The sequence below is a fragment of the Lampris incognitus genome, chromosome 5, assembly GCF_029633865.1.
Source record: "Lampris incognitus isolate fLamInc1 chromosome 5, fLamInc1.hap2, whole genome shotgun sequence".
NCBI classification, from domain to species: Eukaryota; Metazoa; Chordata; class Actinopteri; order Lampriformes; family Lampridae; genus Lampris; species Lampris incognitus.
Window position 1 is genome coordinate 29,415,022 of NC_079215.1, and position 27,476 is coordinate 29,442,497.

At 45.2% G+C, this 27,476-nt stretch overlaps 1 protein-coding gene across 1 annotated transcript in view; it reads right to left on the reverse strand.

Moving 5' to 3' along the window:
* Positions 1 to 27,476, reverse strand: part of LOC130113154 (myosin-10-like) — a 145,680-nt gene that overhangs the window by 89,610 nt on the left and 28,594 nt on the right. The window contains exon 3 of the mRNA XM_056280691.1: positions 21,719 to 21,875. Coding sequence (XP_056136666.1) covers positions 21,719 to 21,875 — 157 coding nt within the window. The remainder of the gene's footprint in view (positions 1 to 21,718; positions 21,876 to 27,476) is intronic.

A 27,476-nucleotide genomic window follows, 5' to 3' on the forward strand; every position in this document is an offset into this window, starting at 1 on the left:
TTCTTCGTTACTCCCAGTGAAAATCTTAGCATCTTCAACTCTGCCACCTCCAGCTCCGCCTCCTGTCTTTTCGTCAGTGCCACTGTCTCCAAACCATATAACATAGCTGGTCTCACAACCATCTTGTAAACTTTCCCTTTAACTCTTGCTGATACCCTTCTGTCGCAAATCACTCCTGACACACTTCTCCACCCACTCCAACCTGCCTGCACTCTCTTTTTCACCTCTCTACTGCACTCCCCGTTACTTTGGACAGTTGAATCTACAAAGACACAATGCAACTCTTTCTGGCCTTCTCTATACTTCTCAATCAACATTCTCAAAGCAAACATCGCATCTGTGGTGCTCTTTCGTGGCATGAAACCATACTGCTGCTCGCTGATCGTCACCTCTCCTCTTAACCTAGCTTCTATTACTCTTTCCCAAATCTTCATGCTGTGGCTGATCAACTTTATACCTCTGTAGTTGTTACAGTTCTGCACATCGCCCTTGTTCTTGAAAATCGGTACCAGTATGCTTCTTCTCCACTCCTCAGGCATCCTCTCACTTTCCAGGATTGTGTTAAACAATCTAGTTAAAAACTCCACTGCCATCTCTCCTAAACATCTCCATGCCTCCACAGGTATGTCATCAGGACCAACTGCCTTTCCATTCTTCATCCTCTTCATAGCTGCCCTCACTTCCTCCTTGCTAATCCGCTGAACTTCCTGATTCACTATCCCTACATCATCCAACCTTCTCTCTCTCTCATTTTCTTCATTCATCAGCCCCTCAAAGTATTCCTTCCACCTTCTTAGCACACTCTCCTCGCTTGTCAGCACATTTCCATCTCTATCCTTGATCGCCCTAACTTGCTGCACATCCTTTGCAGCTTGGTCCCTCTGTCTAGCCAATCGGTACAAGTCCTTTTCTCCTTCCTTAGTGTCTAATCTGTCATACAACTCACCATACGCCTTTTCCTTTGTCTTTGCCACCTCTCTCTTTGCTTTACGCTGCATCTCCTTGTACTCCTGTCTACTTTCTTCATCTCTCTTACTATCCAACTTCTTCTTTGCCAACCTTTTCTTCTGTATAATTTGCTGTACTTCCTCATTCCACCACCAAGTCTCCTTGTCTTCCTTCCTCTGTCCTGATGACACACCAAGTACCTTCATAGCTGTCTCCCTCACTATTTCTGCAGTGGTTGTCCAGCCATCTGGCAACTCTTCACTACCACCCAGTGCCTGTCTTAACTCCTGCCGGAACTCCACACAACAGTCTTCCTTCTTCAACTTCCACCATTCGATCTTCGGCTGTGTCTTCACTCGCTTCCTCTTCTTGGTCTCCAAAGTCATCCTACAGACCACCATCCGATGCTGCCTAGCTACATTCTCCCCTGTCACCACCTTGCAGTCTCCAATCCCTTTTAGATGGCGCCTTCTACATAAGATATAGTCCACCTGTGTGCACTTTCCTCCACTCTTGTACGTCACCCTGTGTTCCTCCCTCTTCTTGAAATATGTATTCACCACAGCCATTTCCATCCTTTTCGCAAAATCGACCACCATCTGTCCTTCCACATTTCTCTTCTTGACTCCATACCTTCCCATCACCTCCTCATCACCTCTGTTCCCTTCACCAACATGTCCATTGAAGTCCGCTCCAATCACCACTCTCTCCTCCTTGGGTACCCTCTCCACCATGTCGTCCAACTCACTCCAGAATTCTTCTTTTTCATCCATCTCACACCCAACTTGTGGGGCATATGCGCTGATAACATTCAGCAATAAACCTTCAATTTCCAGCTTCATACTCATCACTCTGTCTGACACTCTCTTCACCTCCAGCACGCTCTTGACATACTCTTCCTTCAGAATTACCCCTACCCCATTACTCCTCCCATTCACACCATGGTAGAAGAGTTTGAACCCACCTCCGATACTCCTGGCCTTACTCCCCTTCCACCTGGTCTCTTGCACACACAGTATGCCTACCTTTCTTCTTTCCATCATGTCAGCCAGCTCTCTCCCTTTACCAGTCATAGTGCCAACATTCAAAGTTCCAACTCTCACCTCCACATGCCTACCCTTCCTCCTTGTTTCTTTTAACAAATATATATATATATATATATATATATATATACACTACCGTTCAAAAGTTTGGGATCACCCAAACAATTTCGTGTTTTCCATGAAAAGTCACACTTATTCACCACCATATGTTGTGAAATGAATAGAAAATAGAGTCAAGACATTGACAAGGTTAGAAATAATGATTTGTATTTGAAATAAGATTTTTTTTACATCAAACTTTACTTTCGTCAAAGAATCCTCCATTTGCAGCAATTACAGCATTGCAGACCTTTGGCATTCTAGCTGTTAATTTGTTGAGGTAATCTGGAGAAATTGCACCCCACGCTTCCAGAAGCAGCTCCCACAAGTTGGATTGGTTGGATGGGCACTTCTTTGAGCAGATTGAGTTTCTGGAGCATCACATTTGTGGGGTCAATTAAACGCTCAAAATGGCCAGAAAAAGAGAACTTTCATCTGAAACTCGACAGTCTATTCTTGTTCTTAGAAATGAAGGCTATTCCATGCGAGAAATTGCTAAGAAATTGAAGATTTCCTACACGGGTGTGTACTACTCCCTTCAGAGGACAGCACAAACAGGCTCTAACAGGTACTGTTTAATGAAGATGCCAGTTGGGGACCTGTGAGGCGTCTGTTTCTCAAACTAGAGACTCTAATGTACTTATCTTCTTGCTCAGTTGTGCAACGCGGCCTCCCACTTCTTTTTCTACTCTGGTTAGAGCCTGTTTGTGCTGTCCTCTGAAGGGAGTAGTACACACCGGTGTAGGAAATCTTCAATTTCTTAGCAATTTCTCGCATGGAATAGCCTTCATTTCTAAGAACAAGAATAGACTGTCGAGTTTCAGATGAAAGTTCTCTTTTTCTGGCCATTTTGAGCGTTTAATTGACCCCACAAATGTGATGCTCCAGAAACTCAATCTGCTCAAAGAAGTGCCCATCCAACCAATCCAACTTGTGGGAGCTGCTTCTGGAAGCGTGGGGTGCAATTTCTCCAGATTACCTCAACAAATTAACAGCTAGAATGCCAAAGGTCTGCAATGCTGTAATTGCTGCAAATGGAGGATTCTTTGACGAAAGCAAAGTTTGATGTAAAAAAAATCTTATTTCAAATACAAATCATTATTTCTAACCTTGTCCATGTCTTGACTCTATTTTCTATTCATTTCACAACATATGGTGGTGAATAAGTGTGACTTTTCATGGAAAACACAAAATTGTTTGGGTGATCCCAAACTTTTGAACGGTAGTGTATATATATATATATATATATATCCCCCCTTTTTTTTTCTCACCCCAATTGTATCCAGCCAATTACCCCACTTTTCCGAGCTGTCCTGGTCGCTGCTCCACCCCCTCTGCCAATCCGGGAAGGGCTGCAGACTACCACATGCCTCCTCTGATACATGTGGAGTCCCCAGCCGCTTCTTTTCACCTGACAGTGAGGAGTTTCACCAGGGGACATAGTGCGTGGGAGGATCACGCTATTCCCCCCAATCCTCCGCCCTCTGAACAAGCGCCTCAACCGACCCGAGGAGGGGCTAGTGCAGCGACCAGGACACATACCCACACCCGCAGACACAGCCAAATGTGTCTGTAGGGAGACCTGACCAAGCCCGAGGTAACACGGGGATTCGAACCAGCAATCCCCACACTGGTAGGCAACGAAATAGCCCGCTACACTACCAAGATGCCCAAAAGCATCTCAGAACATAGATGAGGACCCCCAACATGATTGAGAGCTGAAAATTTTTTGAGTATGGTTATGGTTACAATAACATGAACAAACACCCGTCTCCTACTATAGACAAGTTTTCCTGCCCTTACCTAGGGCACCAGGGTGGCTGCTTTGTTCTTCCGGTCTAAACATATGTAGCCGGATGTAAACATGCAAGCCTAGATCTGCGATATCTTCAACAACATTAAACATTAAAAATGGGGGCGGGGGGTATTTTTCACTTTTATTGGATAGTGATAGTAGAGAGAGACAGAAAAAGCAGAGGAGAGAGAGGAGATGACATGAAGCAAAGGGCCCGGGCCGGACTCAAACCCAGGCTGCTGCAATAAGGACTCAGACTTATGTGGTACACACTCTACCAGGTGAGCCACTGGGGCGCATCCTCCTACTATATCTTAAAAGTCTCTTGGACATGACACATATGACAAGTGATCAAAAAGAACAAAATTCGCTCTGACTCAGGATTGCCAATCAATAGGATTTAAAAATAAAGCAGTTCATTCTTTTTAAATCATCCATTTGCAGGCTACAACAGCAAAGGCCTGTGGGAAGAGTACAGGTGCATCTCAAAAAAATTAGAATATTGTGGAAAAGTTCATTATTTTCAGTAATTTAATTCAAAAAGTGAAACTTGCATATATTCTAGATTCATTACAAACAAAGTGAAATATGTCAAGCTTTTTTGTTTTAATCTTGATTACGGCTTACAGCTCATGAAAATCAAAAATCCAGTATCTCAAAATATTAGATTACCTAAGACCAATCAAAAAAAGGATTTATAATACAGAAATGTTGACCTTCTGAAAAGTATGTTCATTTATGCACTCAATACTTGGTTGGAGCTCCTTTTGCATGAATTACTGCATCAATACAGCGTGGGATGGAGGCAATCAGCCTGTGGCACTGCTGAGGTGTTATGGAAGCCCAGGTTGCTTTCATAGCGGCCTTCAGCTCGTCTGCATTGTTGGGTCTGGTGTCTCATCTTCCTCTTGACAACACCCCATAAGCCACAGAAGGTCACTGCTGAAAGGGCTTGCTGTTCGCATAGTGCTGTATCAAAGCATATCCATCGAAAGTTGACTGGAAGAGAAAATTGTGGTAGGAAAAGGCCCACAAGCAACAGGGATGATCGCAGCCTTGAGAGGATTGTCAGGCAAGGCTGATTCAAGAACTTGGGGGAGCTTCACAAGGAGTGGACTGAGGCTGGAGTCAGTGCATCAAGAGCCACCACGCACAGGCGTGCCCAGGAACTGGGCTACAAATGTCGCATTCCTAGTGTCAAGCCACTCCTGAACCAGAGACAACGTCAGAAGCGTCTTACCTGGGCTAAGGAGAAAAAGAACTGGACCATTGGTCAGTGGTCCAAAGTCCTCTTTTCAGATGAAAGTAAATGTTGCATTTCATTTGAAAATCATGGTCCCAGAGGCTGGAGGAAGGGTGGAGAGGCAGAGAATCCAAGTTGCTTGAAATCCAGTGTGAATTTCCCATAGTCAGTGATGATTTGGGGTGCCATGTCATCTGCTGGTGTTGGTCCACTCTGTTTCATCAAGCCCAGAGTCAACGCAGCCATCTACCAGGAGATTTTAGAGCACTTCATGCTTCGGTCTGCTGACAAGCTTTATGGAGATGCTGATTTTATTTTCCAGCAGGACTTGGCACCTGCCCAAAGTGCCACAACTACCATGGTATTACTGTGCTTGACTGGCCAGCCAACTTGCCTGACCTGAACCCCATAGAGGATCTATTGTCAAGAAGAAGATGAGAGACACCAGACCCCACAATGCAGACGAGCTGAAGGCCGCTATGAAAGCAACCTGGGCTTCCATAACACCTCAGCAGTGCCACAGGCTGATTGCCTCCATGCCATGCCACACTGATGCAGTAATTCGTACAAAAGGAGCCCCGACCAAGTATTGCATGCATAAATGAACATACTTTTCAGAAAGTTGACATTTCTGTATTATAAATCCTTTTTTTGATTGGTCTTATGTAATATTCTAATATTTTGAGATGCTGGATTTTTGATTTTCATGAGCTGTAAGCCGTAATCATCAAGATTAAAACAAAAAAGCTTGACATATTTCACTTTGTGTGTAATGAATCTAGCATATATGAAATGTATTTATTTATTGAATTTTTGAATTAAATTATGGAAAATAATCAAGTTTTCCCACAATATTCTAATTTTTTTAGATGCACCTGTATAGGGTTTGCACTTCAGCCAAGGACTTTTAGAAGAAATAAACACAAAAACAAAAACAAAATGCTGATCCAAAGCTCCAAATTTCCTACGTGGAGCTTTTCTGAGACGTGAAGAACTTGGCACGTAGATGAAATCTAATAGGGAAGATTAATCATGAAGGAAACAAACTGAGAAGATGACCTGAATAGTTTTTATTGTAATATTGTTTATTCTGTCTGAAGCAAGGCACTTGGTCCATGTTCAGGAAATATGTGCTCAATATCCATGTCAGGTGCAACATATACATCAGCGCATCCAGGCAGTGTGGTAGACAAATGAAAAATAAGCTGGGAAAGAAAAGAAAAAAATAATTATAAAATTGGACCACAGGGACAAAAAAAAAACTGGCTGGGGTAAGATATCCAGCAAACGGATGAGGCCAGTTTTACAAGAAACTTAAAGGGAGCCCCAAAGGTTCATGGGTATGATCTATATAGAGAAACTCTGCCAAAAACCATTCCACAATGGGTGACAACACTGAAAAGGTATTCTTACAGTAAATCCACATCTGAGCCTCTCTGTTGAGCGGATGGCCAATGGCTGAAGCCAGAGAAACGAAGCCACGTCTCAAAGCAGCAAGCACATCACCCAAGAATTTGGCATGCAACTGTTTGTAGAGTGATGTTTTGATTATACAGAGAAATTCAATGGTCAACTTGTGTTCAACCTTCTAGACCAGTGATTCCCAAACTGTGGTATGTGAGGCTCCACCTGGTAGTATGCGAGAGCCTTGCTGAAAGGCCTAACAATTGCACTCCAACTGGCCCAAGACCTTAACTTAAAAATTTTTTTAAAAATTGTCATTTATTTCAAGTTTATTACAGACAACAGTTATTACATATACACACTGCATTACAATAATGTAAAACTTAGTCGTGAATCGTTTAAATATTTTAGAAATAAAATTTGCCTTTGCTTAGCCACATAGGGGGTGACGTGATACCACGTCTGACATAGCATGAACTAGTAACGCAGATACTGACCATGATTCAGTTGGATTTGGACTCCCCAGTCATTGATTTTAGCTAACATTATAAGCCTGTCATAATTGAAGCGGAATGAGTGGAACTTTGAAATGGCTACAAAGTCCAAAAAAAAAAAAACTACAAAGTCCAAAAAAAACGGCTTATGCTGACTATGCCTGACATTCCAAGACTATGCCAATCCAAACAGGCTCATCTGTCTAACTGAAATGGTATGTGTATTAGTTTATTATTTATTATCTTGTTATTATGATTAGGGGTCCAACCAGAAAAGCTGCTGGAGTCCTATTGTTTTTGTACTCATTCTTTCTTTCTTTCTTATTATTTTCCCCCATTGAGGCTGTAAAACACAAAATTTGCAGGGTTGCAAATTCCACCCACTACTCAGGCATACAAAATGACACCCGTTGACCTCAAGGTGCTGCTGTAATAATCAAGTTTACATTTTCGCAATTATCTCGATGATGGCTTGGCCTAATGCCAAAATTCTTCTATCATTTTAATCTCTAAAGTAATCTACATCTTTGCTCAAATGGTCTTCTGCTGTAAAATGTAAACTTTTGCGACTTTTCTTGAGTTTCACAAAATCCTATTTGACATCTTGTCCGAAACTACTGGGCCAATCGTGTTATGGCTCGCTCATCCCGCGCCGTGGCTCGCCCACCCCGCGCCGGCAGCCAATCGGCTCTTCAGGGCCGGGCTTAGTCATCAGGGCTGGGCTTAAGTTTGGTGGCCTCCCACGTGCCCGTTGTCAGTTCGTGTTGTAACCTTCCCGCACCCGCAGTAGCGGCTACTCTCCTCCCACGGTCATTTTCTCTACGAACTCATCCCAGCCCTTGGTTCATATTTTTCCCTTGCAAAGTTTCCCCGTGGAAGTATCCTGCCGTGTTCCCGTTTGGATTACCCGCGAGTTTATTTCCCCCTTGGACTTTCCGTTTTTTCCTTGTCGCTCATTGCCTTCCGATGTTTAACTATTTGTACACGTACGGAATAAAGTACGCCAGTTTTCGGCTAACCCCATCTCTGTCTGGTGTCGTGCGCTTGGGGTCTTCCACAAACCTTAACAGTACGAACTGCACTCCCACACCCAGCAGCTAGAGGCGGCCTCCGCCACGGTGAGAGATCTTCAGACTCAGGTCCCGCCCCTCCAGGCCTGTGTGGATAACCTAACGAGGCAGCAGGCGGCGTTGGCAAGCCAACAAGCAGAGATCCTGCGGCAGTTGCAACCCGCCCCCTGAGCCCGCTGCCCCGGTTAACCCTGTGGGGCTCAACCCAGTTCCCCGGGAGCCCTGCCTCTCCAGCCCACGACCGTTTTATGGCGACTTTGAGACCTGTGCCACGTTCATCATGCAGTGTGAGCTGGTCTTCCTGCACCAACCCAGCATGTTCACGTCTGATGCTGCCCGGGTCGCTTACGTGACCAACCTGCTCACAGGCCGAGCAGCTCAGTGGGCCACTGCTTCCTGGTCCATGAAGGCCAGTTTCTGCCTCACCTACGAGGCCTTTGAGGCGGAACTACGGAAGGTTTTCCACCATCCAGTCGGTGGCCAGGACCCTGGTGCTCGGCTGAGCAGTATCCAGCAGGGCAGTGGCAGCGTCACAGACTACTCGGTGGAGTTCAGGCTGGCCGCAGCTGAGAGCGGCTGGAACGACCGGTCACTTCGGGTCACCTTCCGGAGAGGTCTCAGCGAGGCTGTCAAGGACCAGCTAGCCACCCGGGAGGAGCCCACCTCCCTCGAGGACCTGATCAAGCTCGCCATCCGCATCGACGGACGCCTCCGGGAGAGGAGGCACGAGCGAGCCCTGTGTGGATCCCCGTCCATTCCCCAGTCGTCCAGCACTCCTAACAGGATCCCTACTCCTGTTCACCCCACTTTCCCTGTGGCCGTTTCTCCCCCCGCGCCCCAGACCACGACGGGGGAGGAACCTATGCAGCTGGGGCGCACGCGCCTTAGCCCGGCCGAACGGGAGGCCCGGTTCAAGGCGGGTCAGTGCCTCTACTGTGGCCAGAAGGGACATCTGATCAGCGGCTGCCCCATTCGGCCAAAAGACTAGGCTCACTGGGGCCCCGGGAGATCCTAGTGAGCCGACTTTCCTGTTCCCGCCGTCCTGCCCCACAGAACCATCTAGTTAGCGTTACCCTGGCCTGGGCTGACCAGCGGCTCACGGTGGGTGCACTCCTCGACTCGGGGGCTGATGAGTGTTTCCTGGACTCAGAGTTTGCTGCCCAGGCTAACATCCCGCTGGAGACGCTGGAGAAGCCCATGGAGGCCTTCGCGCTGGACAAGCGCTGCCTGGCCAGCGTCACCCAATGCACCGACCCTGTCTCTCTCACCATAGCAGGTAACCATGTGGAGAGACTTCGGTTCTACATCATCCAGTCCCCGTTAGTCCCTGTGATCCTAGGGCGCCCCTGGTTCGTGCAGCATGAGCCACACATCGCCTGGGCCTCCGGTACCATCATGGAGTGGAGCTCCTCCTGTCATGCCCAATGTCTCCAGGCTGCTCCCGCCCCATCCCCCCGACGTGCCCCTAGTACCCCGCCTCCTGACCTCTCCTCTGTTCCCCCTGAGTACCATGAGTTAGGTGAGGTTTTCAGCAAGACCCGGGCCCAATCTCTTCCTCCTCATCGGCCTTATGACTGTGCTATCGACCTCCACTCTGGGGCACCCCTTCCCAGCAGTCGTCTGTACAGTCTGACCATCCCCGAGAAAGCTGCGATGGACGAGTACATCTCCGAGTCCTTGGCAGCGGGGCTCATTCGGCCCTCGTCCTCCCAGGTGGCAGCTGAATTCTTTTTCGTGAAGAAGAAGGACGGGGGCCTCCAACCCTGCATTGACTATCGCCAACTCAATGAGATAACCGTCAAGAACAAGTACCCCCTTCCTCTCATGAGTTCCACCCTTGAGCCCCTCACTCAGGCTACAGTCTTCATTAAGCTGGACCTCCGGTGTGCCTATCATCTGGTCCGGATCCGGAAGGGGGATGAGTGGAAGACAGCCTTTAAGACGCCCCGGGGTCATTATGAGTACCTGGTCATGCCGTTCGGCCTCACCAACGCCCCGGCGGTATTCCAGGCTCTCATGAACGACATTCTCCGCGACATGCTCGACGAGTTTGTGGTGGTGTACCTCGATGACATCCTCATCTTCTCCAGGACCCTCGAGGAACATGTCCAGCATGTCTGCCGGGTACTCGAACGTCTCCTCTGGAACTGGCTCTTCGTCAAGGCAGAGAAGTGCCGGTTCCATTTCCCTTCCGTTGACTACCTGGGCTTCGTCGTTGAGAGGGGACAGACCCGGGCCGACCCCCGCAAGATCCAGGCTGTGGTGGACTGGCCCAATCCCACATCACGGAAGGAATTACAGAGCTTCCTCGGGTTTGCGAACTTCTATCGGAGGTTCATCCGGAACTACAGCTGCGTGGCAGAACCTCTCACCAGGCTGACCTCCCCCTCCCAGCCGTTCATCTGGTCCCCGGCTTCCCGCTCTGCGTTCCAATCCCTCAAGGAGAGGTTCACCAGCGCCCCGGTCCTGCTCCACCCCGACCCCAAGAGGCAGTTCATCGTAGAGGAGGACGCTTCGGACACCGGGTTGGGGGCTGTCCTCTCCCAGCGGTCAGCGTCTGACCAGAAGGTCCACCCATGCGCCTTCTTCTCTCGCCGGTTCCTCCCCGCCGAGGAGAACTACGATGTCGGGAACCGGGAGCTGCTGGCAGTAGTGGCTGCTCTGGAGGAGTGGCGCCATTGGCTGGAGGGGGCGGAACAGCCGTTCACCATCTGGACGGATCATAAGAACTTGACGTTCATCCGGGCAACCAAGCGCCTCAATGGTCGGCAGGCACGGTGGGCCAGCTTCCTCAGTCGGTTTGACTTCATGCTGACTTATCGCCCCGGGTCTCGCAACACAAAGGCAGACTCCCTGTCCCGACAACACCCGAGGAGGAGCCAGCTACAGAGGAGCCGACTCCCATCCTTCCTGAGGCCAGGGTGGTTGGCATGGTTACCTGGGGCATCGAGACTGTGGTCAGGCAGGCGTTGCGCTCCCATCCCGCCCCGAGCCACGTCCCTCCCCGATGCCTATTCGTCCCGGACGCAGTCCGGCCCCGGGTTCTCCAGTGGGGCCATGCCAGTCAGTTTGCTTGCCACCCGGGTGTCCACCGCACCTTCACCTTTCTGCCTCGGCGTTTCTGGGGGCCCACCATGAGGAACGACGTCAGGGACTTCGTAGGGGCCTGCTCCGTCTGTGCTCGCAGCAAGGCCTCTCACCAGGCACCCGCGGGTCTGCTGCAGCCCCTCCCAACTCCAAGCCGGCCCTGGTCCCATGTGGCGTTGGATTTTGTCTCCGGACTGCCTCCCTCCCAGGGTAACACTGTGATCCTGACAGTGGTGGACCGCTTCAGTAAGGGAGTGCACCTGGTGGCCCTCCCCAGACTCCCATCGGCTTCTGAGACGGCGGACCTCCTGACGAGCCACGTGTTCCGTCTCCACGGCCTTCCCCTGGGCGTCGTCTCGGACCGAGGGCCCCAGTTCGTCTCCCAGGTATGGCAGGCCTTTTGTAAGGGGTTGGGTGCCTCTGTTAGTCTCTCCTCTGGCTATCACCCACAGACTAATGGACAGACAGAGGATGAACCAGAGCGTGGAGTCGGAAGTGGCAGTTCCCTCCGTGCAGGCCCATCTGAACCGGTGTCGTCGCGTCTGGGAGGTGACCAGAGCTGCTCTGCTCCAGGCAGCTGAGCGCGCCAGTCGGGGAGCCAACCAACGCCGGTCCCCAGCACCTACGTACCAACCAGGCCAAAGGGTGTGGCTGTCCTCGAAGGATCTCCTGCTTCAGTCCACCGTGAAGAAGCTGAACCCCCGGTTTGTCGGGCCCTTTGAAATCAGGAAGATTCTCAGCCCCGCGGCGGTGAGTCTTAAGCTTCCGGCTTCCTTGAAGACCCATCCCGTGTTTCATGTGTCTAGGGTTAAGCCTGTCTCCCACAGTCCACTGATGCCTCCGGCCCCGGCTCCGCCTCCCCCTGAGATCGTGGATGGGCACCCCCAGTGGAAGGTCCGCCGGTTGCTGGACGTCCGGCGCCAAGGACGGGGGTTCCAGTATTTGGTGGACTGGGAGGGCTACATTCCAGAGGAACGTAGCTGGGTCTCCCGCCAGCTCATCCAGGACCCTGGGCTTCTCACTGAGTTCCATCATTCCCATCCCGACAAGCCGGGCAAGTCGCCTGGTGGCTCCCGTGGAGGGGGGGGTACTGTTATGGCTCGCTCACCCCGCGCCGCGGCCCGCCCACCCCGCACCAGCAGCCAATCGGCTCGTCAGGGCCGGGCTTAGTCATCAGGGCTGGGCTTAAGTTTGGTGGCCTCCCACGTGCCCGTTGTCAATTCGTGTTGTAACCTCCCCGCATCCGCAGTAGCGGCTACTCTCCTCCCACGGTCCTTTTCTCTACGATCTCATCCCAGCCCTTGGTTCATGTTTTTCCCTTGCAAAGTTTCCCCGTGGAAGTATCCTGCCGTGTTCCCGTTTGGATTACCCGCGAGTTTTTTTCCCCCTTGGACTTTCCGTTTTTTCCTTGTCGCTCATTGCCTTCCGATGTTTAACTATTTGTACGCGTAAGGAATAAAGTACGCCAGTTTTCGGCTAATCCCATCTCTGTCTGGTGTCGTGCACTTGGGGTCTTCCACAAACCCTAACAAATCGTCCAAAACTTAGTCAGGATCATCTATGTACTCCCCTGATTTTAAACTGTTAAAGAAATTTCAATATTTCAATCTATTTCGATTATACAAGCCAAGCAATTTTTATCAAAATAGTTATTTTTCAAAAATGTGATAAGTTTTTATCTACAATCTAGGGTCATAACTCTGTCAATACATAAAATTTGGTAATGACTGTTTAAAGCAGGCGTGACTTGTTACAATTAAACTAAAATCCTAGACACATCACATTCCAAGCTTAGCAACAAAAAAAAATCTACCTGTACGTCCTACAGAGCTGAATTTTTTTTCTCAGAAAATCCACTGATGTGTAACAAAAGTTTGCCTCACTGCAAACTATGGTCAATTCGGAAGTCCATCACTGTATATTTTTCAAAATATGCAAAATCAATTAACATCTATACCTCCACAAGTCTTTATTCAAATGCTATCACAACTGACAGACATTCTTTAGATACAAGATATCACGTTTCAAATGGTGTTCAGGTATGTCAAACGATGAGTCCACAATGACATTCAGCGTCTACCTGCAATTAGTACTGTATGCATAACATTTCCTATTTCGCCAAAGGTTTGATCAAACTTCACCAAAGTATCTGAAGATACACCCGAAACGAGCAGAATGGTGTGTTTTTGTTTTGTTTTTTTTTCAGAAATTTATCACCAACATTTTGACTGTAGTAAGCGTTTTGAGTTTAAACTGACAAAACTACTCCTGTTTTCACATGTGATATCATTGCCTCAACTTGTAAGTAGGTATGTGAAGAACGGTTTTTTAAGTTTCCCTGCATTTTTTGGCCATCACTAACCTCTAACCTGAATGCACAAATCCTAATGATAGAAAAGTGAATGTAGCCCAGCCTGGACAAATACAGGAAACTGGTGGGTCCTGGCCTCTTGATACCCTGCGAGTTTTTCGTTCTCCCAGTTCAAGGCCATTTGAAGTTCAATTCACCCCACACCTTTATGAGGACAATGATTTACGCACCCAAAGGACCCATAGCAGGATCTGATGCAATGACCACACTCAGTTCTCTTTAGCTTCACTTTTGATCTGGTCCCCTGACAGCAGGACAACAAAGGGTTTTGAGAATAATCTAGTCTTTAATTCTCTCTACAAAAAAAGAAAGCACAATATGATTGTGAATCCAAGGAAAATGAACATCCCCATTAGACCACAGCTAGTGACATTTTCAAATGGTTTGTTATGTATCACTGATTATCAAGAGTGAGTAAATAAAGGTGTGGGTATACTTAAAGATCAGCTTCATTAAGTTATATATCAGCATATACTACAAACCCCAATTCCAATGAAGTTGGGATGTTGTGTAAAACGTAAATAAAAACAGAATACAATGATTTGCAAATCCTTTTCGACTTATATTCAATTGAATACACTACAAAGACAAGATATTTAATGTTAAAACCGATAAACTTTATTGTTTTTTTGCAAATATTCACTCATTTTGAATTTGATGCCTGCAACACGTTCCAAAAAAACTGGGACAGGCGCATGTTTACCACCATGTTACATCACCTTTCCTTTTAACAACACTCAATAAGCATTTGGGAACTGAGGACACTGATTGTTGAAGCTTTGTAGATGGAATTCTTTCCCATTCTTGCCTGATGTACGACTTCAGTTGCTCAACAGTCCGGGATGTCCGTTGTCATATTTTGCGCTTCATAATGCGCCACACATTTTCAATGGGAGACAGAGCTGGACTGCAGGCAGGCCAGTCTAGTAACCGCACTCTTTTACTACGAAGCCACGTTGTTGTAACACGTGCAGAATGTGGCTTGGCATTGTCTTGCTGAAATAAGCAGGGACGTCCCTGAAAAAGACGTCGCTTGGATGGCAGCATATATATGTTGCTCCAAAACCTGTATGTACCTTTCAGCATTAATGGTGCCTTCACAGATGTGCAAGTTACCCATGCCATGGGCACTAACACACCACCATACCATCACAGATGCTGGCTTTTGAACTCTGCGCTGATAACAATCTGGATGGTCCTTTTCCTCTTTAGTCCGGAGGACACGACATCCGTGATTTCCAAAAACAATTTGAAATGTGGACTCGTCAGACCACAGCACACTTTTCCACTTTGCGTCAGTCCATCTCAGATGAGCTCGGGCCCAGAGAAGCCAGCGGCGTTTCTGGGTGTTATTGATAAATGGCTTTCGATTTGTATGGTAGAGTTTTAACTTGCACTTGTAGATGTAGCAACGAACAGTGTTAACTGACAATGGTTTTCCGAAGTGTTCCTGAGCCCACGAGGTAATATCCTTTACAGAATGATGTCGGTTTTTAATGCAGTGCCGCCTGAGGGACCGAAGGTCATCAATGTTGGTTTTCGGCCTTGCCGCTTACGTGCAGAAATTTCTCCGGATTCTCTGAATCTTTTCATGATATTATGTGACTGTAGATGGATGAAATCCCTAATTCCTTGCAATTGTACGTTGAGAAATGTTGTTCTTAAACTGTTAGACTATTTGCTCATGCAGTTGTTCACGAAGTGGTGAACCTTGCACCATCCTTGCTTGTGAACGACTGAGCCTTTCGGGGATGCTCCTTTTACCCAATCATGACACTCACCTGTTTCCAATTAACCTTTTCACTTGTGGAATGTTCCAAACAGGTGTTTTTTGAGCATTCCTCAACTTTCCCAATCTTTTGTTGCCCCTGTCCCCAGCTTCTTTGAACGTGTTGCAGGCATCAAATTCAAAATGAATGAATATTTTCAAAAAACAATAAAGTTTATTAGTTTGAACATTAAATATCTTGTCTTTGTAGTGTATTCAATTGAATATAGGTCGAAAGTTTTTGCAAATCATTGTATTCTGTTTTTATTCACGTTTTACACAACGTCCCAACTTCATTGGAATTGGGGTTTGTGTATGTAAGGACCTTAAAATCTAAAAATCTTTGGTACTTCATTTACCAGCATGTTTGTGTCTTAAACATTTCCTGTGTGGGTGTGGGTTTCCCAAACATGTGGACCAATGGGATGTATTTGTATTTGAATTTTTGTTATCGGCCAATGATATGATGTGGAGTTGTTCTGTCTGCGAATCGCGGGGTCGCAACGGTCGATCTCCGCGCGGGAAGGGAGGAGTTGGTTGATTCGCAGCAGGACTCCAAGGAGAGAGGGTCCCTTTTTTTTCTCTCTCTCTGCGGCCCCGTTTGAGTGTCCGTTTCGCGGAGACTTTGTACACAGCCGGTGTACTGGGCCCGCATTTGAGGACCGGAGGGTTGCGATTGGCCCATGGTCGTGTGCTTGCTGGTGGGGTTGTTTTCGCCAGATTGCTTTGTTGCCCACCGGAGGACCATTGTCTTTGGTGGGGTTTTCGGAACGCTGCGACCTGTGGCCATCTTGCGGGAGGAGGCCCTGCCGGGGACCAGACAGCTAGCACAGCGCCGTCCATCCTCTGGACTGCACACAGCCTCCCAGTCGTGGAGCGTTGGGTTGTGAGCAACCCGGACAGATCACTTATACTGACACACACACACGCACTTTTGTCTCGTCGCCTGGGCATCGTAGGGTGTCTGCCTTGCCCTGCGCTCAGAGAACTGTTTTAATGTGCACCAACGGGCCCCAACAGAAAGCGCTGGCTATTTTTGTATTCTTTTGGTACTTTCTTTCTGTTTATTGTGAACGGTTGTCACACCCTGTGAAATTTGAATTAATGTTTAGTTGATCAACGTGTGGTACTCTCTTTTTTTTTCCTCTCTCTCTCTCTCTCTCTCTCTCTCTCTCTCTCCTCTTCTCTCTCTCTCTCTCTCTCTCTCTCTCTCTCTCTCTCTCTCTCTCTCTCTCTCTCTCTCTCTCTCTCTCTCCCTCTCTCTCTCAGTATTATCCAATAAATCCTATTATTATTAATGATATTTCGGGTGTATTGGCAGCTCATTTACTTTTAGAGTGCTGGTAATAAGCGTGTACGGTACTTCAGTACACAGCAGGGTTACACGATCTGCCTTAACCACAGGTTTGTTTAAATTCTGGGAAGATACACCATTCACTAGCCTAGGTAAGTGTAGTATTTTCTCAGTGGGGCACCGCGCTACTACATTGATAAATATCTTGGTTAATTATTTCTATTATCATTTATCACTATTATTGTCATTAGTGGCACTAGCGTACTAGTACACAGGAGGTTCAGCCAGCTCACCATTCAACTGCTGAGAACTCAGGATCCTGTTGCGCCATTGGATTTTCTTGTAACACTTTAGTAACTGGTAGCATTAGGATGTTGTCTTGTATAAATGTGCTTGGCGTTGGCCCGCCAGTGAAGAAGGGGTTACATGTATATATATATATATATATATATATATATATATATATATATATATATATATATATATATATGTGTGTGTGTGTGTGTGTGTGTGTGTGTGTGTGTGTTTTCAATAGTACATTGACAATTTTTTTTTTTAAATAACGCGAAATGCACCATTATTCCATAGCTCTTGGAATCCTTTTGAAATATGTCATATTCTTAAGATTAACAATAATCCTGTGTGTTGTAGATTTCTGTGGTATGCTCAGGGGGAGTGCAAAGAGCTACACTATAAGGCTTGGGAGTTGGTTCAAAGGACCATTAAAGCCGTTATTGCTCTTTACAGACCTCAACTGTGCTGGGCTGGCCAGTGTCCTTGCTACTATATTAAAGGTGATCTTAAGATGAATGCTTTACTTTGCAGTACAGTACAGGGTATACTCTACATCTCAAGCAAATACCAACATTCAGGGTCTATTATCTTTCATTGATTGAGTCATTAATACTTGTCTCTTTGCTTGCTTCACCAATGTCTTAAAGGTGTAACTTGAGACGAAGAGTACTTTATTCTTAGTAGATGAGTGGGTCTCTTCAAATGATATCAAAGAAACATGAAAACAAAAACAAAACTGCTGAGACAAGAGGGAGCTAGCTGAACTTGACCTATGCCCTGATTTAACACGAGGGAGAGAGTCAACCTCCAACAGGGCTTTTTTTCCTTTCCACTGAAACAAAGACTGCCTGTTTGACATTTCCACCTGGGGACACTTCTGGCGCTGTTGATGCATGTCCACTTTTGGACTCTATCAGTGGCGACATAATCATTCCTTCAACATATGCTTTCATTCAAGATAACATTAGTGTTTTCGTGCTACATTATTTCCATTTTTTGAAAATAACCTCCGATTTGCCTGGACTTGACAGTGAAGGAGCAACAAGAGATAATATGGAAAGTATCTGGAAACTAATCATTAACAGATGCGACTGTAAGGCTGATGTTACACTTATTACACAACCAGTCTTTGTAAAGTTACAACTCAAGTAACCCCTAACCTCAGCACAGACTGGCTTCCCAGCTATTCCAATGCGATTGACACATCCCTGTAAGGTTTGAACATCCCTAACTCATGAAGAGGTTTGAACAATCTGCTTTACTTCAGAGGTAATAAATAAGGGGAAACAAATTAACAGCCTCTGGGTTTAATTCTTCGTTGATAATTAATAGTGCAAAGCCACAACATAAAAGATGAAATAAAAGACAATAATTCCGGCAATGTATCACATACTAAATGGTAGGGGAAGCTGAAACACTGTGATGATGTCATTAACATTGCTTTAAGTATCCAGTAATATTACAGCCATGGTGAGGAGGGGCACAGCCATGGTGAGGAGGGGCACAACCATGCTAGTCTATACAGCTGGTTATTCACTGGGGCTAACCAGGTTATTGGAATGCTCGGAGCCACAACTGAGCAGCAGCTGGTATTCACTAATCCCTAACCTACAAACCTCCTTTTCAGCCACAATACTGGTAATTCTGTTAGGGTCACAACTGGGGAATAGGTGGTAATAATCCAAGATAAAAAATCTGCTATGTCTGTGGAGATGAACAGGCAGTAACATAAAAAGGATCTTCAGAGTAGAGACCAGTGGCTCTTTCTAATTGAATGGGGCAAAGCAAAACACACCAGTGTTATGGCTGATTCAGAATGCGACTCATTCACAAGTTTCCCTGCCCTGCCCCCATTCATCTTTGATCCAACCACGCAGAAAAAGAGTGTGAAGAGACTTGAGGGTGTGAAAAAAGGGGAGGGGGTAATATCAAGGATCTAGCTGGGCCACAACACTAAGCAGAGTGCCATCACACCAGCTGTTAGAGCATGTGTTTCTCAGCCAGTATATCACTAAATGAAAACATGATATGATCACAGTCAATGGATAACTTGCATTCTCAAGTTTTTAAAGGAGCTGTATTGACACTAGCGATATGCTTAAACTGCAACAATTACATTAGCAGAAATCTACGATCCCCAAGACAATATTGACAATGCATGATGAATGTAAACGTGTGGTATTCCCACCGCTGGTGGTGAACAAGCAAATAATAATAAAAAAAGGACAAAGACTGCTACCATTGACAATAGGATGATGCAACAAAGTTTTAAATAACAAATAGAAGCATCAACAACACAAACGTGCAAATGATACTATAGAAGCCCTTTTTTTCCAGCACAGTGATAAGAGGAAAACAGGGCTTGACAAGACTGTCCAGTTCGTCACTACCCCCACTGGCCTTGCAGAAATACAAAGACCCTATTGTCTGGCACAATGCGGGTCACCCTCTCTGTTCTAACTGGTCTGATGGTAGTTGGTCACTGCCCAGACTCTAGAAGCCTCCCAGCTACCGGGCAAAGATCTTCTTCAGTCTCCATACATGCCTGCAACATTGAGTATCCCCAAATGCATTAAAACTGAATCTCCAATAAAACGGGATTAAACTTATGGACTGATTTTATTCAAAAGCTTTAAACGTTTTTTGGGTTTTTTTTAAAGCATAATAATAGATAATCAACAGAATAATTCAAACACACAAAAAGACAGGGTCAAAATAGCATAAGAAAAAAAAGATTCAAGTCATAAATATTTTTAATTTTTGAGGCAAATACTCTAAATTAAAAACACCAAAATGATGCAGAAGGGAAACAACACTTCAAGATTTATAGAGAAAAATCTAGACTTAATTGATAAACCACTTCAGATGTAAGGGCAAATTGTTTTTGAATGCAGGGCTCCAAGCTAACGTTTCACACTGGTTGCACGGGCGCCACTTCTTGGCACTGAAACGCCACTGGGACAGGGTCGGCTCCCTGCACTGCGTGTGCTTATGGCTTTTGTTATGCAGTCTGAGGTAAATTTTGTGTCGTCTGCAACAGCAGTACACACTGCTTCCAATGAACATAGTCAGTAATAAACACAGCCAGATAAAATCTTTGTACCACTTGTGGTGGAAGATAACATAACTCTTCTTGGGCTTTTTAGTTTGAGGTAGCTGCTCACTTTCCTTTGCTGAGTCCTCTGCTGGTTGTGCCTGATCTTCTAAGTCAGAATCAGTTTTCTATGCTGGGTCTGGTCATGTGGGGCATTTTGCTTACACAAAAAAAAAAGTTTATTGTAGGCCAACAATAGACTTTTTTTTCTATTTTCATTTCATTCTTTTTTCATTGTGAGATGACACATCTCCTTTTGCAGTGAGCAACAAACTGCGTGCTTTAGTTATCATCCACTTTGCACGTGGAGAATAATGTCATTGTTACAAACTCAGGGGGGAACATGAGAGAGAAACAAATGCCGATAGCAAGTATTCCAAAGTTGTATAATAACAATATCCATCCATCTATTATCTGAACTGCTTATCCTGCTCTCGGGGTCACGGGGATGCTGGAGCCTATCCCAGCAGTCACTGGGCAGCAGGTGGAGAGACACCATGGACAGGCCGCCAGACCACCACAGGGCTATTTAAAGCAGTTTAAAAAGAAAAACTTGCCCAATATACCATATGGAATGAGAATAACAATAATGCATATAAAAATCAGCACACTGTTTGACCAAATCATGGTTTTAAGATGATAAAATCAGACCAATGGAAGCTAAATTGCACTAGTACAACCAATTAATTTTTTTAGTGGTGCTGGACAAATTTATGGTCTCAGTCTGGAGCCCTGGTGTGCGTTCAAAACTGAACACACTAGTTTTACACTAGTTAATTTACTAGTTTTAAATGCTGATTTTGATTTATTAAGTCCAATAAATAAAGTGTGTTGGCCCCGTGATGGCCTGGCGGCCTGTCCAGGGTGTCTCCCCACCTGCCACCCAATGACTGCTGGGATAGGCTCCAGCATCCCTGCGACCCTGGGAGCAGGATAAGTGGTTTGGATAATGGAATGGATGGAAGTCCAATATATTATTGCTCTCTAAAATTTAGCCCAGTCAAATACTACACTACTGAGTGTGAAGGTGATCAGTAGCCCCATAAGTCATACAGCAGTCTTTAAACATTAACTAGCAACACATCTGTGAGGTCAATATGGCAAGACATTTATCTTCCACATGGGAAAATAAGCAAACAAATTTTATTTTAACAATCTAGAACAATAAGCCTTTTCCTGACAGTTAACCAAAATACTTGATACTGACACTTTATGTTATTTAAACTAATAAAAAAATAAACATTTTCAAAAAAGCTGATTTGGGGATTTGTTTCTGGGTTTGACATATTGAGCCATCAGCCTCTCTTTGACAAGTAGTTAAAGTCACTCCCTAATTACTGTGTACTTCTCAATCAAATGTTACTGCTCAGCACCTCTGCAACCAACAACAAACCCTGGCTCTTTACTCAACTGATGACCTCATCTGAGTCAGTAGGTTGGCTGGCTTTGACGTCAGGCTTCAACACTTCCACATGACTGATTCTCACACACATAAACCTCAGGATTACCTCTTTGGAATTTAGTGAATGCAGTAGTCACATTATAACTAGACCTAATCGGACATAGATGATGTTTGGATGGAAGACCTTAAAACATAAAGATGACACTTTAATACTGCATAAAGGCAAAATCAGGGTGTACAGGTAAAGTAGTTAGGCGTACTGTTCTAACTGAACTTTTATTACAGCTTAAAGTATACAAGCCACTGACTTACCTTGTAGCATGCATCTGTAAGCAGACTCTGAGATGGCATAGATGTGAGGGGGCATTTCGTGCCTCTTTTTGCCCCTGTACATCTCGATGATATTCTCGGAATAAATGGGCAGGTTTTTGTAAGGATTTATGACCACACAGAAGAGACCAGAGTATGTCTGTAAGGAGGGGGAAAAAAAAAACCAATATCATTTCAAAAAATGTTAACAGTTCATAATGAAAGAATTGTCAATTATAATCTTCCCTCAACAAAGTTGTGGAGCATCACACAGAGAGTAAGCATAAAGGGAAATCTGATGTCACTGTGAAGCAATGGTTTTAGGAATGGAAGAAATAAATAGGTGTATCCCATTCCACATGAGATCTTGTTAGCACGAGCTCTGAATGTTAATGGCGTGTATCAACGCTGCCCTTTGATAGTCTGAATTAAACAACAAAGATTAAAATCCAATATGCATCATCCCAACTGGGAAGGATATGATTATTTGTACCAAAAGCCACAGACCTTAATCAAATTAAGGTCTAAATTGACAATAATGCCATCAACAGAGTTATATTTTCTGACAATCAATTATTCTATTTACTCTGCTTTGTACAAGCCTTAATCAGGGTTCTTTCAGAAAACTGGTTGTGTGCATACAGAGTCTCGCTACTGCCATCTGACCCGGAAATGATGGACAAAGGACAAAATGGTGAGCAGCAGTAAACAAAGATTAAGAAAAGAAAACCGCACACTCATAAATTTGATGCTACTATTTATTAATCGAAGTTTTGACAAACTTAGTTGTCATCTTCAGGATAAAATAGATGTGCAGCTTCCTTTTATAAATCGTTGGATGTGATCCCATTAGCCGGCACCTCAACATACATGTGTGCATTGTTTCATCTTTTTTGAGCGGCAGTAAATAGCCACATTTCTAGACTGAGTTTAACATCAAGTTTTGGACAGGCAAAAAAACAGATACTGAGATATTTTCTGAAAAGTCTCCAACACAATGTTGGAAGTGGATTTACATGCTAAATAACTTCCATTCCATAATTCAATTATCCAATGAATCTAAAACTCGTAAACTCTGTTCATTAAGAGATTGCATTAATTAAACACATGCAGACACCTAAATCAAACTATCACCTATTCACTTAACTCGATTATTCACCTTAATCAGATTATTGACTGCATGTAAACATTGTCTCAGATAAAATCATTTTTGCAAGCAACCTACCGGTTAGAGTATCACTGTACCCAAATATGGAACATCTGTCCCCATCAATAATAAGAAACTAAGAAAAGAAGGGTGAGGAACGCAGTCATTTAATGTAATAATCCATATAATGTATAATACCCTCAGACTAATGACATAGATGGGCAGAAGAGGGCAGGCCAGGAGAGGGTTAAATCCTCATCACGCCTGCTGCAGCAGGACAACTCCATTAAGGAAAAAAAGAGTGGGTGGAAGTATACAGTATGCCCTGAATGATGAGGCCATCTTTATACCCTGAGTCAAGATGGCAAAAAGAATTACCAGCCAATAAAGACCCTTTTATTGTATGTACATGTGTGCGGGGTGTGTGGAAGAAATCCCATCTGTAGCGCCTGCTGTATTATTTGATTTAAAACAATGAGATGAAATACAGACAAATAGGGAGTCCACATGCCATTTCAATTCTTGGTTTCCTCTTAAGCGCTCCTCTTTACTGCTTCTCCAAATTCATCGCCTTCATTCATCCAATGACTCCTCATCTCTTGTTCCATACCACCTCCACAGCCCCCTGCCCACACACCCCCTGTACTACCAGTCTTTTGCTCTCCGTCTCTACCCCCCCCCCCCCCACACACACACACACACACACACATCCCCATCCCAATCTCTCACTGCTTGGCCAGATTGCAAAGCCACATTCCTTTAATTAAGTCGTCTGTGTTGGGCAGTGGACCACGGGGGGCCCCAAGGCCTGCTAACATAATGGCATGGCTGTAACATGATGAAAAATTGTATATCTTTATTTGATGTATATATAGTATAATTAGTGTAATATATAGTATAATTAGGATATATCAGCGATGATTTTGTTGGCTGTATAGAAGTGGGCAGCATCATAAATATTGTGGTGATCTTAATGTGCTTTTTATGCAGGCAGTTGAGTTTCCTGTAGGATGGATCAGTTGCAATAATCTTCTAACCCCTTATTCTCTTGCGAGTATAAGAAAGCCGTTAGGGTACAAATCTTTAGTGGTCAAACCTCCATCTCATCAAGCTCGCAGAGGATTTGCTGATAGGCTGCATTGTATGAGAAAACATCAGAATCAGAAACATTATTTGTCATTTCATTTCATACACTTGCGCACGTGAAATGAAACAAAACATTGTTTCCCCCAGCCCACAGCAGTGCAACACAGAGACAAAAACACATCCAAAAACTACAAGAACTATACGAACACATATATCCAAAATAACACATACATCTTAACTAAAAAAAATAATAATCCCTGTCCAGGAGAACAAACGCCAGCCAGGATATGACTGTTGGAACTGCCGGTCTGCAGGGACTAGCAGTTGGTTTAGCGTGCCCCACTTCCACATCCTGTCAGACCGCCCTCGGTGTTTCCTCTTCCAGCACAGCTTCAGTCAGGGCCGTGGTCCTTGGGCCCACAGGATGCAGCAGACCAAGCTACCTCAGCCGATCCAACGCCAGCTCTCCCAGCCAGACCCCTTATACACACCTCCCCAAGCTCCACACGACGACGCTAAAAACACAGTCAAGGGTAGGCGAGGCCGCCGCCATACTGCCCTTGGTGTTATTGGAACTGCCAGTCTGCATGGGCTAGCAGTTAGCTTAGCCTGCCCCGCTTCCGTGTCCTGTCAGACAGCCCTCGGTGTTACCTCTTTGGGCGCAGCTCCAGGCAGGGCCGTGGTCCCTGGGCCCACAGGACGCAGCAGACATACCTCTCCCAGCTGATCCAGCGCCAGCTCTCCCAGCCATCAAACGAAGACAAACTTAAGACACAGATGTGGACAAACACACTACATGAATGGTACTGGGTGAGGCCACCACAACGTGAATTCGCACTGCCATCTTCCCACACCAGTACTGGGTGAGGCCGCTGCAAACATGGATTTGCGCCACCATCTTCCCACACCGGAAGCAGAATCACATGAATAACAATGCTAAGTAGCATTGTTACTAATAAGAAAATGCAAACACCAACATAATTCACCACTAATGGGGTCACCAGCAAACATAATGTTCGGAGTTTCAGAGACACATAGAAGACTGCTCAATATTATGACTGCTAATGGTGTTTTATCCCAATAACATATGCTGAATATCATAATGGTGTCTGTCATGTACTATGTGTACCTACATTATGAATAAATGGAACGTATAGAGGCATACTGTTCATGTCATTTACTGCACGCATGATACAGATCAAAACTTTATCGCTACATCTCCCCCTTTTAAGTTTATGTTCTGAGCTCTTCAGATGAAACTGAAATTATGTGCTTATCAAGCACAATGCAAATTAAAACAAATCTAAATTGGGGGACAGAGTTGGTACATAAAAATTTGAGCATTGTAGGTAAACAGGTAAAAATAAACTTCACATTAATCATCCTGTCCATTTCGTTTTGTTTTTTTACTTTGAACATATTAAAGGTAAGTAACATAACTGAGAGGTAGGGTAGACTGCCTGATCCTCTCTGTTGTGGTATGGAGTTTATTCTGCTCCATACATACAACACTAAAACTATAAGTTCAGTCTGTTGAAGGGCTTGACCACTTTGCTTGCTCTGGTCCAGAGGGCTGCCAGATGAAGGCACGACTCTCAAATGAGAATAGTTTCATCTCAGACTGCATGTTGTGGTTTTAATCAAGTAAGATCTTAGTATCCCTGCCAAACCGGAGAATATTCCTGTGTGTGGAATATTCCTTATCCAACCTCTGACCTGGCTGTAGTGGTGGTGTCTGCTGTGCTCTGTGCCAATTGTTGTAACCTTCTGCCTGTTGTCTTTTAAACTTCTGTTCTTTCAACTCAAAAGCTTCCAAGTTTAGCCATGCTGGTTTGAGGGTACTTGGGCACACAGGATGTGGTGCCCCACCAGAAGTTGCGCTGGGGATACTCCATGGGTAAGAGGAGTGGCTCTGTATGCCATGAGCGCTTTTTGAAGGTCCATACTATTTTGCAACAGGGCGTTCAAAATTCTTACAGCACGCTCTACTTCCCCATTGCTTTGTTGGTAGTAGTGTTGTCAAAAATATTGATTTTTCAATATATATTGATAATGAACATTTTGAAAGTGTTTCAATACTCATTTTCCACACCATCGATAAACCAATACCAGCTGCGCTTTCTCACTCTTTCGTCTCTCCAACAGCAAGTTGACACACCACTGCAGTGCCCACATAGCCCCGTCTCCTCTCACTCACTCAGACAGTGCTGTCTTCTTCTCGTCACTCATTTCATTCGCTCTGGTTGAATATAGACAAAGACAGGCGGTTTTTGTTATGGTTGGGGACAGCTCCCATCTCAACATCAATGAAGAATTAAATAAGATGGCCCGGTAAACTGGAAGTTGAAATGATACGACTGATCGATAACTTAAAAAGGGATGCTCCAACACGGTTCATACCTTATACAAAGTGGCTGCTGCCAACCTAACGTTAAAATGCGACCACAACCATCTCATTACATAACCCAGTTCAGACCTGCCATTGAAATGTGTATTGTGTGATCAGATGACAAGAGGACATCGACGCATGGCTGTTCACACCTGGCCTCTGAATGAATCTCTACATGAGTCTCCAGTGACCACGTGGCCAGATATTGCCCCCGCCACGAGCACCAGAGCTAGCACTCAAAATCACAACAATACAGACTAGTTTGGGACAAAACTCTCAACATTGCTCAACGGTGAAGTCACACTGGAGGCAGTGAATCACCGGCTTCGCTCTGCTCGCTACCATTGGCCATCTGTGGGCATTTCATCTTGCCGATAAACATATTTTTATGGCCTTCCTTGCAGATATAACCCCCATCTTAATCACCGTATTATGCGGTTGCAAGAGAGAGGCCAAACTGTGTCGGATATCCCTATGCACACATGAACACATTTAAGCGTAAATTAGCCCTGTTCAAAGAAGGCTTTTCATCTGACCATCTAAATTTGGCACACTTTCCCACCTGTGAAGAGATCAGCAAAGATGTCCCCGAATGTGAGAAAACATTTCTCAAGTACAGAGCAGACATAGAAACACTGCAGCAGCAGTTCAAGGAATGCTTTTAAGATTTCCACTCCATGCAGTAACGAATTGCGTTATTCACTGACTCCCTCTCTGCTGCTGTCAGTGAGCAACTCCCAGAGTTGCAGCTTGAACTTTGTGAACTACAGTCAGACCCCTTCTTTCAAGCAAAGCGCAATGAGAGAGGAATTTAATTTTGGAGACTACTACCCGAGTTCTGCTTTCCACTCCTCAGGTATTTTGCACTCTCAATGCCCAGTATGTTTGGGAGCACTTACATCTGCGAGAGCAGCTTCTCAACAATGAAACACAACAAGTCAAAAGAGAGAAACAGCAGGACAGATGAAACTCTGTTCCAGCTCATGCAGATTGGATGCAAAAACATTGACATCCAGTCTATTGTACGCCAGCAGGACAGGCCACAAGTATCTCATTAAGACAGAACTTTATACTGATCCACCTGTGGGTGAGGTTCAATGGCTTCATCAGTATATGAATGTGTGTGTGAATGGGTAAAT